We start from the raw sequence: 16,667 nt of genomic DNA, 5'->3' as shown, positions 1-16,667 counted from the left end.
AAGGTCCAGACCATCAAGGATAGACTGCTGCAGTCCAACCCCGTCCTAGAGGTAAGGCTTTACTATGAGACCTAGTGACAAGGTCCAGACCATCAAGGATAGACTGCTGCAGTCCAACCCCGTCCTAGAGGTAAGGGTTTGTGATAAGAACTTTAAAGGAGAATTTTGGACTAAGGTTTTCTTACCTTTTCTATGCTATAGCTTTTTATTAAAACATTTTTGGTGAGATCTGACGTTCATAGTGACAGAACACTGTAAAAAAAAAAAAAAAAACGAAGTCTCGCTAGACGAGATTTCAATCTCGAGATTGAAATCTCGTCTAGCGAGACTTAGTTTTTTTATTTTTTTATTTTTTTGGTTGCATAGTGTTCTGTCACTATGAACGTCAGATCTCACAAAAAAAAAAGAAAAAAAGCGATTAAAATATGCGATCTAACGCAAGGCCTATCGGCGCACGTTTTAAGCTGTGGCGGACCCTGGATGGAGTTATGACATGATTCTACTGTACCGTTCATCCTAAGATATCATAACGTCATAGAAAAGGTAAGAAAAACTTAGTCCAAAATTCTCCTTTTAAGTTGTTGGCTGACCATGCAGATATACAGTGTCTGCATGGTCATCATTCCTTTGGTCAGTCACTACCTATCATAAAGAAACAACATCAGACATACTCTAGTTACTCTATTTACTCTATTTACTCTATTTACTCTAGTTACTCTATTTACTCTAGTTACTCTATTTACTCTATTTACTCTAGTTACTCTAGTTACTCTAGTTACTCTATGTTTACATGTTTCTCTTAGCAAAGTTGAGGTGTGTGTGTGTGTGTGTGTGTGTGTGTGTGTGTGTGTGTGTGTGTGTGTGTGTGTGTGTGTGTGTGTGTGTGTGTGTGTGTGTGTGTGTGTGTGTGTGTGTGTGTGTGTGTGTGTGTGTGTGTGTGTGTGTGTGTGTGTGTGTGTACTACTCCATCCTATAATCAGTCATAATGTTCTCTCTCTTTCTGTCTCTCTCTCCATGTCTGTCTGTCTCTCTCTCCATGTCTGTCTGTCTCTCTCTCCATGTCTGTCTCTCTCTCCATGTCTGTCTCTCTCTCCATGTCTGTCTCTCTCTCCATGTCTGTCTCTCTCTCTCCATGTCTGTCTCTCTCTCTCCATGTCTGTCTCTCTCTCCATGTCTGTCTCTCTCTCCATGTCTGTCTCTCTCTCCATGTCTGTCTGTCTCTCCATGTCTGTCTCTCTCTCCATGTCTGTCTGTCTCTCCATGTCTGTCTGTCTCTCCATGTCTGTCTCTCTCTCCATGTCTCTCTCTCTCTCCATGTCTGTCTCTCTCTCCATGTCTGTCTCTCTCTCCATGTCTCTCTCTCTCTCCATGTCTGTCTCTCTCTCCATGTCTGTCTGTCTCTCCATGTCTGTCTGTCTCTCCATGTCTGTCTCTCTCTCCATGTCTCTCTCTCTCTCCATGTCTGTCTCTCTCTCCAGGCGTTTGGTAATGCTAAGACATTACGTAATGATAACTCCAGTCGTTTTGGGAAATACATGGACATCCAGTTTGACTTCAAGGTGAGCAGCCATTCATATACAATATAAACATACATATATATACAATATAAATATAAATATATATTTTTAGTTTTATGAACCTAAATACAATTACATTGGACATAAAAAAGAATGTTAATACTAGTCATTAAGCTACTAATATAGACTGAAGTCATTAACACATCCACCGCCAGAGGTTAATCTCATAATGTACTCACCAGTGCCAAGGTGTTTTTGTTGTTTTTTTGTTTTTTTCATGTCGCCATAGATCTTGTTAAAATCCTTAAGATTGAGCCGTGAACGGTCTGTTTACATCCGCGAGATCTCCCTGTATCTCCCAGTGAAGATCGCGTGTCAAACGGGGCATCCATGTTTGAGTTAGAGCGGATTACGTTAAACAGTGAAATGCGAGGAGAAAAAACTACAGGAAGAGAATTGAGTTTCAGTTTCGTCTGTAGAATGGGAGCGGGCGTGATCGTCGAAACCGGATCCCAAATAATTCTATTTCCTGTCATCAAACCGGAAACGGAAGTGGATCAAAAAAAATTCCGAAAGTGCACCCGGACCGCGCATGCGCGAAAAGACCGCAGCCCGTAGGACTACGGGCTCGGCGCTTAACCGTTGGATTTAACGGCCCGTAGAACTACGGGCCCGGCGGTAAATGTGTTAAAGTGGGTCATGTTTGCATGTTTAGAATCATAACAGCTGAAATCAATAATATAATCACTATTCTGATATTAACCTGTGGGCCGCATTAAAGTGGTGTTGCCATGGTTTTGCACTTTTTCTGTTTTTCATGTGTCTATGAGGTTGATAGAACTTCATTAAGCCCCCTGGTGGTGTTTTATGGTGTTTTATGTCTTTTCTGACTACTTTGAGTTTCTTCCTGGAGGCTGAAACCTTGAGGGTCAAACGTGCCAATAGAGAAACAGCGCTTTAGTGACATAGTATACCCTCCCCCTCATTATCATAACACAACAGGTGTGGGCATGAGGAGGAGGAGGGACTAGGACAGGTGGGTGGTGCTAAGGTGGTGGAGGAGGTGCTAAGGTGAGAACCAGGTATACTTAATGAACTGGAGGCGTGTCCACATAAAAGCATAATTTTAACACTTTATGTACACTTTTTTGAAAAAATCTTCCTCCTAGTATAACCATAATACCTGATGATTATGTTTTAGGGGGGGGGGGAATCACTGAAAATCACGACACCCCGTCTTTAACACATTGCGTGCCAATCGCGTAGATCCACGCGAACCTAAATAATTGCGCAGCGTGCCAGTCGCGTAGATCTACGCGAAGTGGTCTTTTTTTTTTTTTTTTTCCCTCGCAGGTTCACATTTCATTGTAGGCGTCCCTCGCAGTGACACATTTCATTGTAGCACACCCGGAAACGGAAATATCCGTATCCGGAGATTTTCGTTCCCATCCGCCGTCGCTCTAAATCTTCCCCTAATCCGCCATTACCTCAGAGTTTTTTTTCTCCTCGCTGAACGCTGTTTAACACATTGGGTGCCAAAACCGTATATATACGGTTTTGCGCATACTAACGTTGAGTGCCAAAACCGTATATATACGGTTTTTGAAAAAAAAAAAAAAAAAAATACTTTTTTTTTTTTTTTTTTTTTTTTCATTTTTTTTTTTTTTTTCCTTCACAGCAACAGGAAATATCACTCCTACAAGATTTAGACTCCAATCCACCTCCTGGTTAACTTATGACTTCAAAAACCAGTATCTCGGCTCCTGTGCACTTTTTTTTTTTACAATGTTAATTTAACTATTTTCAGCTGGCTGCAACTATGGAATGGATTTCCGAATGTTTAAAATTTTTTCCCCCCGATTGTACGAGACCTGTATGTGTGTAATGAGGGGATCACCGTGAGGACGGTGATCACTGAAAATATTTTGTGACTACTTGAAAAAGGTTCAAAATGTTTAAAAAGTCCTGGCACTCAAAGTATAATATTTTAATAAACCTCTGGCACCCAATGTGTTAACATAAACCGCGACAACTTCAAAATGGACGATCGCCGATTGAAACGGTCTTCTCTGGGCCACTCACACAGCTACCCTGTGTGTCTACAAACAGTTTAACGCGCGATCTAAAGGTATTTAGTGAGGTCTGTGGCGACGTGAAAAAAACAAAAAAACAACAATAAATCGCTGGCACTGGTGAGTACATTATGATATTAAACTCTGGTGTGGAATGTGTTAAGTGAAGGTGGGGGCCTCATGTGGGCCCCGGGCCGCCAGTTGCCCATGTATGCTATAACATGACATCATACTATAACATGACATCATACTATAACATGACATCATACTATAACATGACATCATACTATAACATGACATCATACTATAACATGACATCATACTATATCATGACATCATACTATAACATGACATCATACTATAACATGACATCATACTATAACATGACATCATACTATAACATGACATCATACTATAACATGACATCATACTATAACATGACATCATACTATAACATGACATCATACTATAACATGACATCATACTATAACATGACATCATACTATATCATGACATCATACTATAACATGACATCATACTATAACATGACATCATACTATAACATGACATCATACTATAACATGACATCATACTATAACATGACATTACCCTGCTCTACCACCAGGGGGCTCCAGTAGGAGGTCACATCCTCAACTACCTCTTAGAGAAGTCCAGGGTGGTTCACCAGAACCACGGGGAGAGGAACTTCCACATCTTCTACCAGCTGATAGAAGGAGGAGAAGAAGATCTACTGAGACGTCTGGGTCTGGAGAGGAACGCCCAGCAATACAGCTTCCTGGTTAAAGTATGACCTTTACCCTTTAACCCCCAGCAATACAGCTTCCTGGTTAAAGTATGACCTTTACCCTTTAACCCCCAGCAATACAGCTTCCTGCTTAAAGTATGACCTTTACCCTTTAACCCCCAGCAATACAGCTTCCTGCTTAAAGTATGACCTTTACCCTTTAACCCCCAGCAATACAGCTTCCTGCTTAAAGTATGACCTTTACCCTTTAACCCCCAGCAATACAGCTTCCTGCTTAAAGTATGACCTTTACCCTTTAACCCCCAGCAATACAGCTTCCTGCTTAAAGTATGGAACTAGTTCAACTATTAACTCATTGAGTGCCCAAATTATTTCTGGCTATTTCTGGCCAGTACGATTTTTTTTTTTTTTTTTTTTTTTTTCAAAGTAAAAAAAAGTGCTTAGGAAGCGAGATACAGCCTTTTTCAGTTATAAGTTAAACAAGGAGTGGATGGAGCTGCAAATCTTCAGATAATGATATCTTGGGTTCTAAAAAAATAAAAAATCTATCCCACTCGAATGCCCTGAGTGCCAAGAACGAGTTAAAGTTAAAAAATAATAATAATAATTAAAAAATCATTTTTTTTTAATCTCAAAGGAACTAGGAGATAACGCTATCCAAGAAGTTGCTGCTCCATTCACTTCAATGTTAAAAAATAAACGGAGAAAAAAAACACATTTTTTTTACCATGTAATGTGAAACATGTCATCTTCAAACATCAAACAACAGATGTCAACAAGGTCACAATGACCTCGTTGACATCTGTTAAACCACACCTGAAAACCCTCTGTGATTAGCAACCATCAGGGGATCAATCACACTGGAGATGACTATTCTGTGACTATGTGAAAAGGTTAAGATAATCCTGGCACTGGGCAAACACAGCCAGAAATAAGTCTGGCAGTGAGAGAGTTAACTGACAAAGGACTCAATGGTTCAGAAATAGTGTTTGTTCAGCAGCTGGTCCAGCTGCCTCTCATTGAGTCCTATGTATTTCATACCCAACGTCCGGTTCCAGTTTTGCCTCCCATGAGCGTCGATAGTGAAGACCGTCTGTACCTTCTTCTATCATAGCCTTGTTTAACGTGAGACCTTGTCTTGTACAATGACAATATTATCCAGTTGATCAGAAGTTTATTATTTTTTTGTGTTTTTTCTCTCCAGGGAAACTGTCCTAAAGTCAGCTCCATCAACGACCGCAGTGATTGGAAGACGGTGAGGAAGGCGCTGACGGTGATTGGCTTCAACGAGGACGATGTGGAGGTGAGAACCAATCGGAGGATCCGCTCATATCACAGTTTTGACACGCCTCTTTGAAAGAGACGCTCAGAATCCGCTCTGTGTAAACATGTCCCCCTTAAATTATACTTTATTCTGTTTTAGTTTAGCAAAAATGTAATGTAAAAATCACCACCTCCTCACACTAAGGTCGTGCGGTGTCCCTGTTTTACGGTTTCATACGCTTTTATGAAACCTTGGCGGTGTCGTCAGCCAAACCGCGCAGCCAAAACAGTGCGTTGCGCGCACCCCAGTTATTATTGTTTACGGCAGTGGTTCTCAACCTTTTCAGGCCGTGACCCCCCAAAAATAATAATATTATAACTGATAAATATTGTGAAAATAGCCGATCTACAAGCTCACAACGCCTCGCGTTGTGAGGCGTTATCAGCTTGTAGATCGGCTATTTTCAAATGTTTTGCATCTTTCTTATATTATTTGACAATCTGGAAAATGTTTGACCAGTTTTTATTGTGTAGTTTGTTGATTACTTTTGATGCTCTTTGATGGTATTTTTTTTTTTAGGTATTGGACATATCATAAAGGTCCTTAGATTGTCACTTCACTGTCATCTGGGGACCCCGCCAAAATCATATGGGGACTGGCCCCCTGGCAGTATGATTCTTTAGATTTTTTTTGGCAGTATGATTTTAGCAGTATGATTTTAGCATTATGATTTTAGCAGTATGATTTTAGCAGTATGATTTTAGCGGTATGATTTTAGCAGTATGATTTTAGCGGTATGATTTTAGCAGTATGATTTTAGCGGTATGATTTTAGCGGTATGATTTTAGCAGTATGATTTTAGCATTATGATTTTAGCAGTATGATTTTAGCATTATGATTTTAGCGGTATGATTTTAGCGGTATGATTTTAGCGGTATGATTTTAGCGGTATGATTTTAGCGGTATGATTTTAGCGGTATGATTTTAGCATTATGATTTTAGCGGTATGATTTTAGCGGTATGATTTTAGCGGTATGATTTTAGCGGTATGATTTTAGCGGTATGATTTTAGCAGTATGATTTTAGCATTATGATTTTAGCGGTATGATTTTAGCAGTATGATTTTAGCAGTATGATTTTAGCATTATGATTTTAGCGGTATGATTTTAGCATTATGATTTTAGCATTATGATTTTAGCGGTATGATTTTAGCGGTATGATTTTAGCGGTATGATTTTAGCGGTATGATTTTAGCAGTATGATTTTAGCATTATGATTTTAGCAGTATGATTTTAGCATTATGATTTTAGCAGTATGATTTTAGCATTATGATTTTAGCAGTATGATTTTAGCATTATGATTTTAGCGGTATGATTTTAGCAGTATGATTTTAGCAGTATGATTTTAGCAGTATGATTTTAGCATTATGATTTTAGCGGTATGATTTTAGCAGTATGATTTTAGCGGTATGATTTTAGCAGTATGATTTTAGCATTATGATTTTAGCATTATGATTTTAGCGGTATGATTTTAGCAGTATGATTTTAGCGGTATGATTTTAGCGGTATGATTTTAGCGGTATGATTTTAGCGGTATGATTTTAGCGGTATGATTTTAGCGGTATGATTTTAGCGGTATGATTTTAGCAGTATGATTTTAGCAGTATGATTTTAGCATTATGATTTTAGCGGTATGATTTTAGCATTATGATTTTAGCGGTATGATTTTAGCGGTATGATTTTAGCATTATGATTTTAGCAGTATGATTTTAGCAGTATGATTTTAGCAGTATGATTTTAGCAGTATGATTTTAGCATTATGATTTTAGCATTATGATTTTAGCAGTATGATTTTAGCAGTATGATTTTAGCAGTATGATTTTAGCATTATGATTTTAGCGGTATGATTTTAGCGGTATGATTTTAGCAGTATGATTTTAGCAGTATGATTTTAGCATTATGATTTTAGCAGTATGATTTTAGCAGTATGATTTTAGCATTATGATTTTAGCATTATGATTTTAGCGGTATGATTTTAGCGGTATGATTTTAGCGGTATGATTTTAGCAGTATGATTTTAGCAGTATGATTTTAGCAGTATGATTTTAGCATTATGATTTTAGCATTATGATTTTAGCGGTATGATTTTAGCGGTATGATTTTAGCAGTATGATTTTAGCAGTATGATTTTAGCAGTATGATTTTATCAGTACATATAGAGAATGGCAGCGCATCAAATAACAAGCTGGAGACCTGGGTCTCATAAAGTAATGCGATACCTCCGATATGGGAACACTTTGGATTTCTACTAAGGTTGGGTGAAAAGTATTCCTATCGGCCACCGTCAGCCCAAAAATCTGTGATAGCTAGACAATTAAATAATGTGAGAACAGCTCCGCTCCCCAGCATTTACATTACATTACATTACATTACATTACAGTCATTTAGCAGACGCTTTTATCCAAAGAGACTTACAATAAGTGCATTCAACATAGGTAGGGAACAAAAACTACTAATCACCAGAAGTCTGAAGTGCATTCTCTTCTAAAACAAGCAACTAAGAGTATACCTAGTGCTAAGGTAAAAGTGTAATATATCAGCTACCTACTTTCTTAAACAGATGAGACACATAAAAAAAACAAAAATCAAATGACCAAGAGCTAAAACAAATGAGTGTATCAAATAAACAAGATCCATTAAAACAAGAGCTCATACAACTAATAGACAACAAGTAGGCAAGGCTAGGAGGAAGGGTCAGGGTAGTGTTTCCTGAAGAGGTGGGTTTTTAGTCTGTGGTGAAAGATGGGCAGTGACTCTGCTGTCCTGACATCAGTGTCTCTGCTGTCCTGACATCAGTGACTCTGCTGTCCTGACATCAGTGACTCTGCTGTCCTGACATCAGTGTCTCTGCTGTCCTGACATCAGTGTCTCTGCTGTCCTGACATCAGTGTCTCTGCTGTCCTGACATCAGTGACTCTGCTGTCCTGACATCAGTGACTCTGCTGTCCTGACATCAGTGACTCTGCTGTCCTGACATCAGTGACTCTGCTGTCCTGACATCAGTGTGTCTGCTGTCCTGACATCAGTGTCTCTGCTGTCCTGACATCAGTGACTCTGCTGTCCTGACATCAGTGTCTCTGCTGTCCTGACATCAGTGTCTCTGCTGTCCTGACATCAGTGTCTCTGCTGTCCTGACATCAGTGTCTCTGCTGTCCTGACATCAGTGACTCTGCTGTCCTGACATCAGTGAGGAGTTCATTCCACCACTCAGGGGCCAGAACAGAAATAAGCTGTGACCGTGTAGATCGGCCTGAAGGACCTCTGAGCGACAAGGCAACCATAGAGCAAAGAGTTATACTTTGGCGTACAGCAGATCGACAAGCTTACGACACATCGCGCCCACGACGTGTTGTAAGCTTGTAGATCTGATATTTTCGGTGCACAGCCCCTGTTCCACGACAAAGTATACATCCGGCTGTAACGCTTGTAGTGTCGGTTTCAGGTTACGTGTTCATACAATGAACAGAGACGACACGACTGTCTCTCTGCTGCCATGCACCTGTCTCACTGACTGTCTCTCTGCTGCCATGCACCTGTCTCACTGACAAACGAAGAATTGTACAACATATCCACTCCATAGGATATTCTTTATCAGGACTGAGCTAGATCACAAGTTAGGAGATGTACAGATACTCTGTATACACTGATACTCTATGTTGGTTTGTTTACTGTTGAGTGAGAAAACTATGTTGCACTTTATTAAGCCGATCATCTGGGGACCCCCCTCCCAAATCATCTGTTCCCCCTTGAACTAAAGTGACAGCCCTAAAGACCCTAAAAACTCATCTTTCTGGAGGCCAAAAGAGGCGGTAGTACCAGTTTCCCGGTAGACAGTCGACCCCCAACGGAAACAAGTCCGCAAGGACTTTTTTGGACGGACCTTTTTGTCAAAAGTATTATTAATGTAAATGTGATGTTTTACATTCTTTTTGCCTAATACAATTTTCAATCAATCAACAAAAAAAAACTGCGCAGGGCAGCAAACTCACATTTCAAATGGCGTTGATTGACGTGTGACTTAAACAACTCACCCACGTTTTAATATCCACACTTGACATCATTTAGTTAATATAGAATGAAGTGCAGGACACATTATGCTCCATGCAGTCAATATACAGTCTGTTGTTTATGTGTTCATTTTAGACTCCAGGTACATTGGGGACAGGAGCCATCTGATGGCGATAGACTGTAATAGCAGTCTCTGATTGTATTAATTTAACTGCTGTTGTTTTGTCTCTTATTATCTTATTGTGTGTGTTTGATATGTTGTTAATAATGTGTTTAGTATGCCTCTGTATGTTGTGAACTATTGTTTATTGTGTTGAGCTGATAAGATGTTCTGGTACAGCACTATGGTCCAAACCAAAGATGTTTTTAAATGTGCTTTATAGATAAACGTGATTAGATTTGATCCTGAGCCATTTATAAAGGTGTGATTTAATGTGATGAAGCCAAAGGACAGAGAATAGTGTTTTATGTGACTGTGTTTTCACCAGGATGTCTGTAGGACAATCCTCTCTGATCTGTAAAGATACTAAAGATGTTTCACACCTTGTAAAAGCATGCTGTTAATCTGATCTAATTTAATGTCCTGAATGACCAGCATACCTTTATAACCCCTCCCCCCTCCTCCCATACTGATTTAGAACGACCTCCTCTGTCTGTCTGTCTGTCTGTCTGTCTGTCTGTCTGTCTGTCTGTCTGTCTGTCTGTCTCTGTCTGTCTCTGTCTGTCTCTATCTCTGTCTGTCTCTCACTCTCTCAATCTCTCACTCTCTCACTCTCTCACTCTCTATCTCTCTCTCTATTAAACATATGTCTCTCTCTCTCACTGTATTAAACATATGTCTCTCTCTCTCTCTCTCTCTCTCTCTCTCTCTCTCTCTCTCTCTCTCTCTGTATTAACCCTATGTCTCTCTATCTCTCTCTAGGAGCTGCTGAACATCATAGCCAGTGTGTTACATCTGGGTAATGTTCAGTCTCTCTCTGTATTAACCGTCTCTCTATCTCTCTCTAGGAGCTGTTGAACATCATAGCCAGTGTGTTACATCTGGGTAATGTTCAGTCTCTCTCTGTATTAACCGTCTCTCTATCTCTCTCTAGGAGCTGCTGAACATCATAGCCAGTGTTCTACATCTGGGTAATGTTCAGTATGGAGGAGATGATGGAGCCAACGCCTTCATCACCACGGATACACAGATCAAATACCTGGCCAGGGTAAGACATACAATATATATACCTTATGCTTATATAACCTATACCTTATAATATATACCTAACCCTATACCGTATAATATATACCTAACCCTATGCTGTCCGGCAGAAACCAGCTAACTCCATTTTGACTCTTTTGCATTTGTTTCCATAAATCAGTGCTATTGAACACCCTTTACGTCTGTGTGTTGGTACAAAAAAATATATTGAACCAACGAAAAGTATTAAAAAGTGCTTCTGACAAAAGCAGCTAACTCCATTGGATCCTCAAACTTTCTGCTAAACCAGCTAACTCCACCAAAGGGGGGCGGAGTTAGCTGGTTTAGCTGACTCCAGGCTCCACCCCCTTTTGACCTCCAACCTCATTGTGAGCTTGGAGGTCCATTCAGCTGTTCTTATCAACGATGAACAAAACCTCCTAACTCCACTTTTTTGTTTAGTCATTTCCTGAAAAATTTACATTTTGGAGTTAGCTGGTTGCTGCCGGACAGCAGAGATCTGCATAACATGATAGTTCTTCATATTATATATAGTCAGGGATGCATTGCTCATGGAACGCGGTAACACACAGCAGGAGCACGCACACACACATGCATACATTTAAAACAACCCTTAATTCACACTTCAACCAAGTTTACAAAGGCTCCCGACTGCCGGGTGTCACAGCAGCATGAATGAACATAGGATGAACATAGGATGAACATAGGATGAACATAGGATGAACATAGGATGAACATAGGATGAACATAGGATGAACATAGGATGAACATAGGATGAGCATAGGATGAACATAGGATGAACATAGAATGAACATAGGAATGAGCCTATAGATGCATATCAAAGGTCCGTTGTGTGACCTGTAGTGTAGGTGTTAAGAGACGTGCAATGAGCCTATAGATGCCCATCACAAAATCACCAATACCAGTGTTGATTTCGTCGACTAAAACTATGACGAAAAATGTTCGTCGACTACCTTTTTTTCACTGACAAATACTAAATAAAAACTAAATATAAACTAAGCTATGATGACTAAATCTAAGACTAAATATATTGACAATCTCGTCAACAAATAAAAACTAGACTAACATGTTAGAGAGGGACGAGTGGAGAAGAAGTCATTTTATGTTTGGTTGTGCTAGGGGTGTTGCGCTCTAAAAATAGCCGATCTACAAGCTCACTGCGACGCGTTGTGAGCTTGTAGATCTGCTATTGTCAGCATGCAACCAAGTGTAAAATCAGCCATTACGACATCATCAAGGCACCGCCAACACACATTTTAGTCGACTAAATCAACTGTAGTTTTAGTCGACTATAATCTTATGATATTTAGTCGACTAAAACTATACTAAAACTAGACAAAAACTAAAACATTTCAGAATGACTGAAATATGACTAAAACTAAACGGAATTTTATTGAAAAGGCTTTGACTAAAACTACATCAAAATGTGCTGTCAGAATCAACCCTGATACACACGGGGTCCATTTGGTAACATGTGTTACTACACACACCACTACACACACCACTACACACACCACTGTATATACTAGGACTGACATAATGACATTTAAGTTGATGATTCATTGTCATACAAATTATTGCGATCATCCATTTAGTTGTATTTTTTGTCATTGAACATTATGAATAAAACGTACATTTCTGTTTGTCCCTTTAGGCCTCGTGAACCAAAGGTGCAGATGTGACACATAACTGAAATATACAAAGAAATGACTGACATAGTGAATCATTTTCTACTCAAAATGTCTCTATAATAGTGGAAATAGCAGATCTATAAGCTGTGTATTGTATGTTCATACATGCATACCTACAGGTCGGTTAAAATCATGGTTTATTCACCCCAAAAAAACTGCTGTGGTTTAAATCAAGAGTTCCCAAACTTTCTCAGACCGTGACCCCCCAGAATAATCATGTTTAAACAGATAAACATTGTGAAAGTAGCCGATCTACAAGCTCTCAACGCCTCGCACTGCGAGCTTGTAGATCTGCTATATTTTTGGTATTAAAAAGGTGTTTAAAGTCATTAAATGTTAACTTTATAAATGTGCAGATACCCTGTATACACTTTGTTTAAATGACACTGAGGATTTTGAGGTGTGTGTGTATCCATGTGTGTATGTGCATGCTAACTCATTGTTTGTTGTGTGTGTTAGTTGCTAGGTGTCAATGGAGCCGTGCTGACCGAAGCCCTCACACACAAGAAGATCATTGCCAAGGGAGAGGAGGTAGTGTGTGTGTGTGTGTGTGTGTGTGTGTGTGTGTGTGTGTGTGTGTGTGTGTGTGTGTGTGTGTGTGTGTGTGTGTGTGTGTGTGTGTGTGTGTGTGTGTGTGTGTGTGTGTGTGTGTGTGTGTGTGTGTGTGTGTGTGTGTGTGTGTGTGTGTGTGTGTGTGTGTGTACACGTACCAGTGTTCATCTTAGTCTGTTGAATAACACACCATTTAGTTTTAGTACTACTTTAGTCATCTGAAATCTTAGTCTAGTCTTAGTCGACTAAATATCTAAATCTTAGTCTTAGTCAGCACATTGTGATGTAGTTTTAGTCATAGTCTTTTGAATAAAATTCCATTTAGTTTTAGTCATATTTTAGTCATCTGAAATGTTTTAGTTTTTGTCTTGTTTTAGTCGACTAAATATCATAACGAAAAAACCATCACATGGATGCACCTGGGACGTATCATCAGTGTTGTAGCCTGGGGTCATAGGATGTTTCAGGTCTCGCAACAACATACACCCTCACCCAGGTGACCCAGCCGGGGTTGATCAAGCCCCAACTTAAGTCCCAGGTAGCTACCCACGGTCAGTCCTAAATAGGGAAAGACAGGGCCACTCAATACGCTTGTCCGGAACTACTCTGCCAGGAATGGGGGAGAGCGGAGGCTCTGGCACGTGGAGGGACTAGGCTCTGTGGGTTGTCTCCTGGCCGGGCTCCTCCTCCGTCTCACCAGGTCCCGGACCTGAGCGTTGCACCAGACTCCCCCAAATATCATCAGATTATAGTCGACTAAATCTACAGTTGATTTAGTCGACTAAAATGTATGTTGGCGGTGCCTTGATAGCGTCATAATGTTTTTTTGTACACTTGGTTGCATGCTGAAAATAGCAGATCTACAAGCTCACAACGCGTCACAGCGCGTCGCGTTGTGAGCTTGTAGATCTGCTATTTTCAGAACGCAACACCCGAGAGCAACCAAACATAAAATGACTTGTCTTTTAGTTCTACTGGATCTCTTCTCCACTAGATCCCTCACTGACATTTACTCTAGTTTTTATATGTTGACGAAATTGTCAATATATTTAGTCTTAGTTTTATTCATCATAGCTTAGTTTTTATTTAGTTTATATTTAGTTTTTGTTTAGTTTTCGTCACATAATGGCTCATTGGTAACAACACTCTGATAGACGACCAAATAGACAAAAACAAAAGTAAAATATTTTCCTGTTTTGTCGACTTCAAAAAAAGCATCTGATTGAATTTGGCTCGAGGGTCTACTGTACATAAGGGGTATTGGCGGGGGGGGGGGGGGGGGACTAAAAATCAATGTACACAAACCACACCTGTGCTGTCTTTCCCCATTTTCAACTTTTTTTTATACTTTGACACTCGCTTTGGCATTCTAAACGTGTGTTTTCTGATGGCAATAAAGCTCAATTGAATTGAACTTGGTAACACACGTGAAGGAAAGTAAGGAAGAGGCCCAGTTTCTGTACAATATGGCTGCTGTATTTATGCTGGGTTTATTTTACAGACCATTAACCCATTAAGACCTGGAACGCATCTGTGTAACTTTTTTTTATACACTTTGACTATTCAAAAATAGCAGATCTACAAGCTCATAGCGCGGCACAGAGTGCCGCGCTATGAGCTTGTAGATCTGCTATTTTTGAAAAATCGTGAAAATGTGTGCAAATCTTTTAATATATATTGTTTTAAAGCGAGCATTTGTAACTAAAATCTTTGCTTCTGGGGGGTCCCTGGAACAACATATTTTGAGATGGGGGTCGGCGGCCAAATACATATAGTGTTGGGGGTCCTTGACATGAAAAATATTGTAAACCACTGATATAGAAACATACGTTTTTTTCAGAAAACTGATGGGATTTAGAAGACATTTTGTAGAACCGGCTTCATGTCCTAATGGGTTAATAAAGTAAATATTTGCCTCGGACAAAAACAGAACAAGGGCTTATAATATGGTTAAGTTAAACATGCAGCTGATGTATTTATGTATTAATGTATGTATTTATACAGCTGATGAGTCCATTGAACCTGGAGCAGGCGTGTTCAGCGAGAGATGCTCTGTCTAAGGCTGTTTACGGGAGAACCTTCACCTGGCTGGTCAACAAGATCAATGCTTCACTGGCTTATATGGTACGTACACACACACACGCACACACACACACACACACACACACGCACACGCACACACACACTTAGTAACAGTGGTGGACAAAGTACTCATATTTTGTTTACTCTCTCCTTGAACGTTCTCTTCCAGAGATAATGACCAAAACATCTTGAAAACGGCCACTTTCTATTGAGTTTTGTCCCTTGTCTGATTGATTGATTGACATTTTTATTAGGCAAAAGAATGTAAAACAACACAGTTACATTTATAATACTTTTGTCTGAAAGGTCCGACCAAAAAAGTCCTTGCGGACTTGTTTCCGTTGGGGTCCTTGAATTAATTTCATAGACATATATAGCAGCAACCAAACAGTTCAAAAATCTACATAAAAATACAGAGAAAAAGAAAAACCACTATGTACAAAAAAAAAGCATGAAAAATAAAACATATATACAAAAAAAGGGGAGGGGGGTCGTCTGTCTACAGGGAAACTGGTACTAGCTTCTCTTATGGCCTCCAGAAAGATGAGTTTTTAGGGCTGTTTTAAATGAGCCCAGCGAACTGCTATTCCATACCTTGGTGGCCGTGCTGTAGAAGGAGAATTTGCCCATGTTTGTTTTATGGGTGGGTGGTACCAGATTGTTGTTTACGCTCCCTCTAGTTTCGTGGCTGTGGGTGTCAATAACCTTTTCGAGGTATTTATACAGATATGCGGGTATAGGGGGCATTTCGGGCAATTCTGCATTTACAATTTTGAAGACCAGACCCATTTTTAGTTGTTTAACCCTGTCTTCCACCCTGAGCCAGCCTAGGCTGGCAAAGTGAGTGGGAGAGAGGTGGGTCATGGGCCCCAGTCCGAGAAGTAGTTGAATCAGTTTGTTTTGGGAGGTTTGAAGCTTTAGTCTTCAGTGACACTGAGGTGTTGTAGTACCAAGAGGAGCTAGCATAGTCAAAAAGGGGCTGAATCAGGGCCCCTGAGAGGGTCCTGAGGGCCTGAGGGTTGACAAAAGAGGAAACTCTGCCCATAAATCTGGTTCTCTGCTTTACTCTTTTGACCACCTTTGTTGCCATGCTGTCGCCCGTTTTTTCTTTGATAACACGTCATAGGGAGGTCGTACGGCGACAAACTAGACACCTAGGTATAAGTTCTCTTTGAGCTTAATCCAATACAAACACTGACATACCCGTCAGCCTTACCGTTAGGCCGCTAGGGGCAGTTGATTTTTTTTTGTGGGGGTAATTTATTTTATTATTATTTTTTGAATTTTTAAAAGGAACACCAACGCATCTCTAAAGGGCCGCGGAACAGCGGTTAGGAAACGCTGTTCTAAAACAAGTTAATATTTTGGACAAGGTTTCTGCCCGACAGCAGAGATATAATTGAATATATCATAATAATAATGTTTACCTCT

At 39.9% G+C, this 16,667-nt stretch overlaps 1 protein-coding gene across 3 annotated transcripts in view; it reads left to right on the top strand.

Annotated features, from left to right (window-relative positions):
• LOC308086050 (unconventional myosin-Ic-like) overlaps positions 1-16,667 on the top strand; it is a 118,351-nt gene that overhangs the window by 66,370 nt on the left and 35,314 nt on the right. For 2 of the 3 annotated variants that reach the window (XM_080429380.1, XM_080429382.1), the window contains exons 5-10: positions 1,479-1,559; positions 4,215-4,394; positions 5,560-5,658; positions 10,781-10,894; positions 13,062-13,133; positions 15,159-15,278. In XM_080429380.1, the coding sequence (XP_080285506.1) occupies positions 1,479-1,559; positions 4,215-4,394; positions 5,560-5,658; positions 10,781-10,894; positions 13,062-13,133; positions 15,159-15,278 (666 nt within the window). Of the gene's footprint in view, positions 1-3; positions 52-1,478; positions 1,560-4,214; positions 4,395-5,559; positions 5,659-10,780; positions 10,895-13,061; positions 13,134-15,158; positions 15,279-16,667 lie in introns of all 3 variants that reach the window. The other variant, XM_080429381.1, reaches the window with a different exon arrangement.

This window comes from Gymnoscopelus braueri, assembly GCF_963280865.1.
Source record: "Gymnoscopelus braueri genome assembly, chromosome: 5".
Taxonomy (NCBI): Eukaryota; Metazoa; Chordata; class Actinopteri; order Myctophiformes; family Myctophidae; genus Gymnoscopelus; species Gymnoscopelus braueri.
Note: the sequence above shows the minus strand (reverse complement) of the source record. Positions and strands in the feature narration are given on the sequence as shown.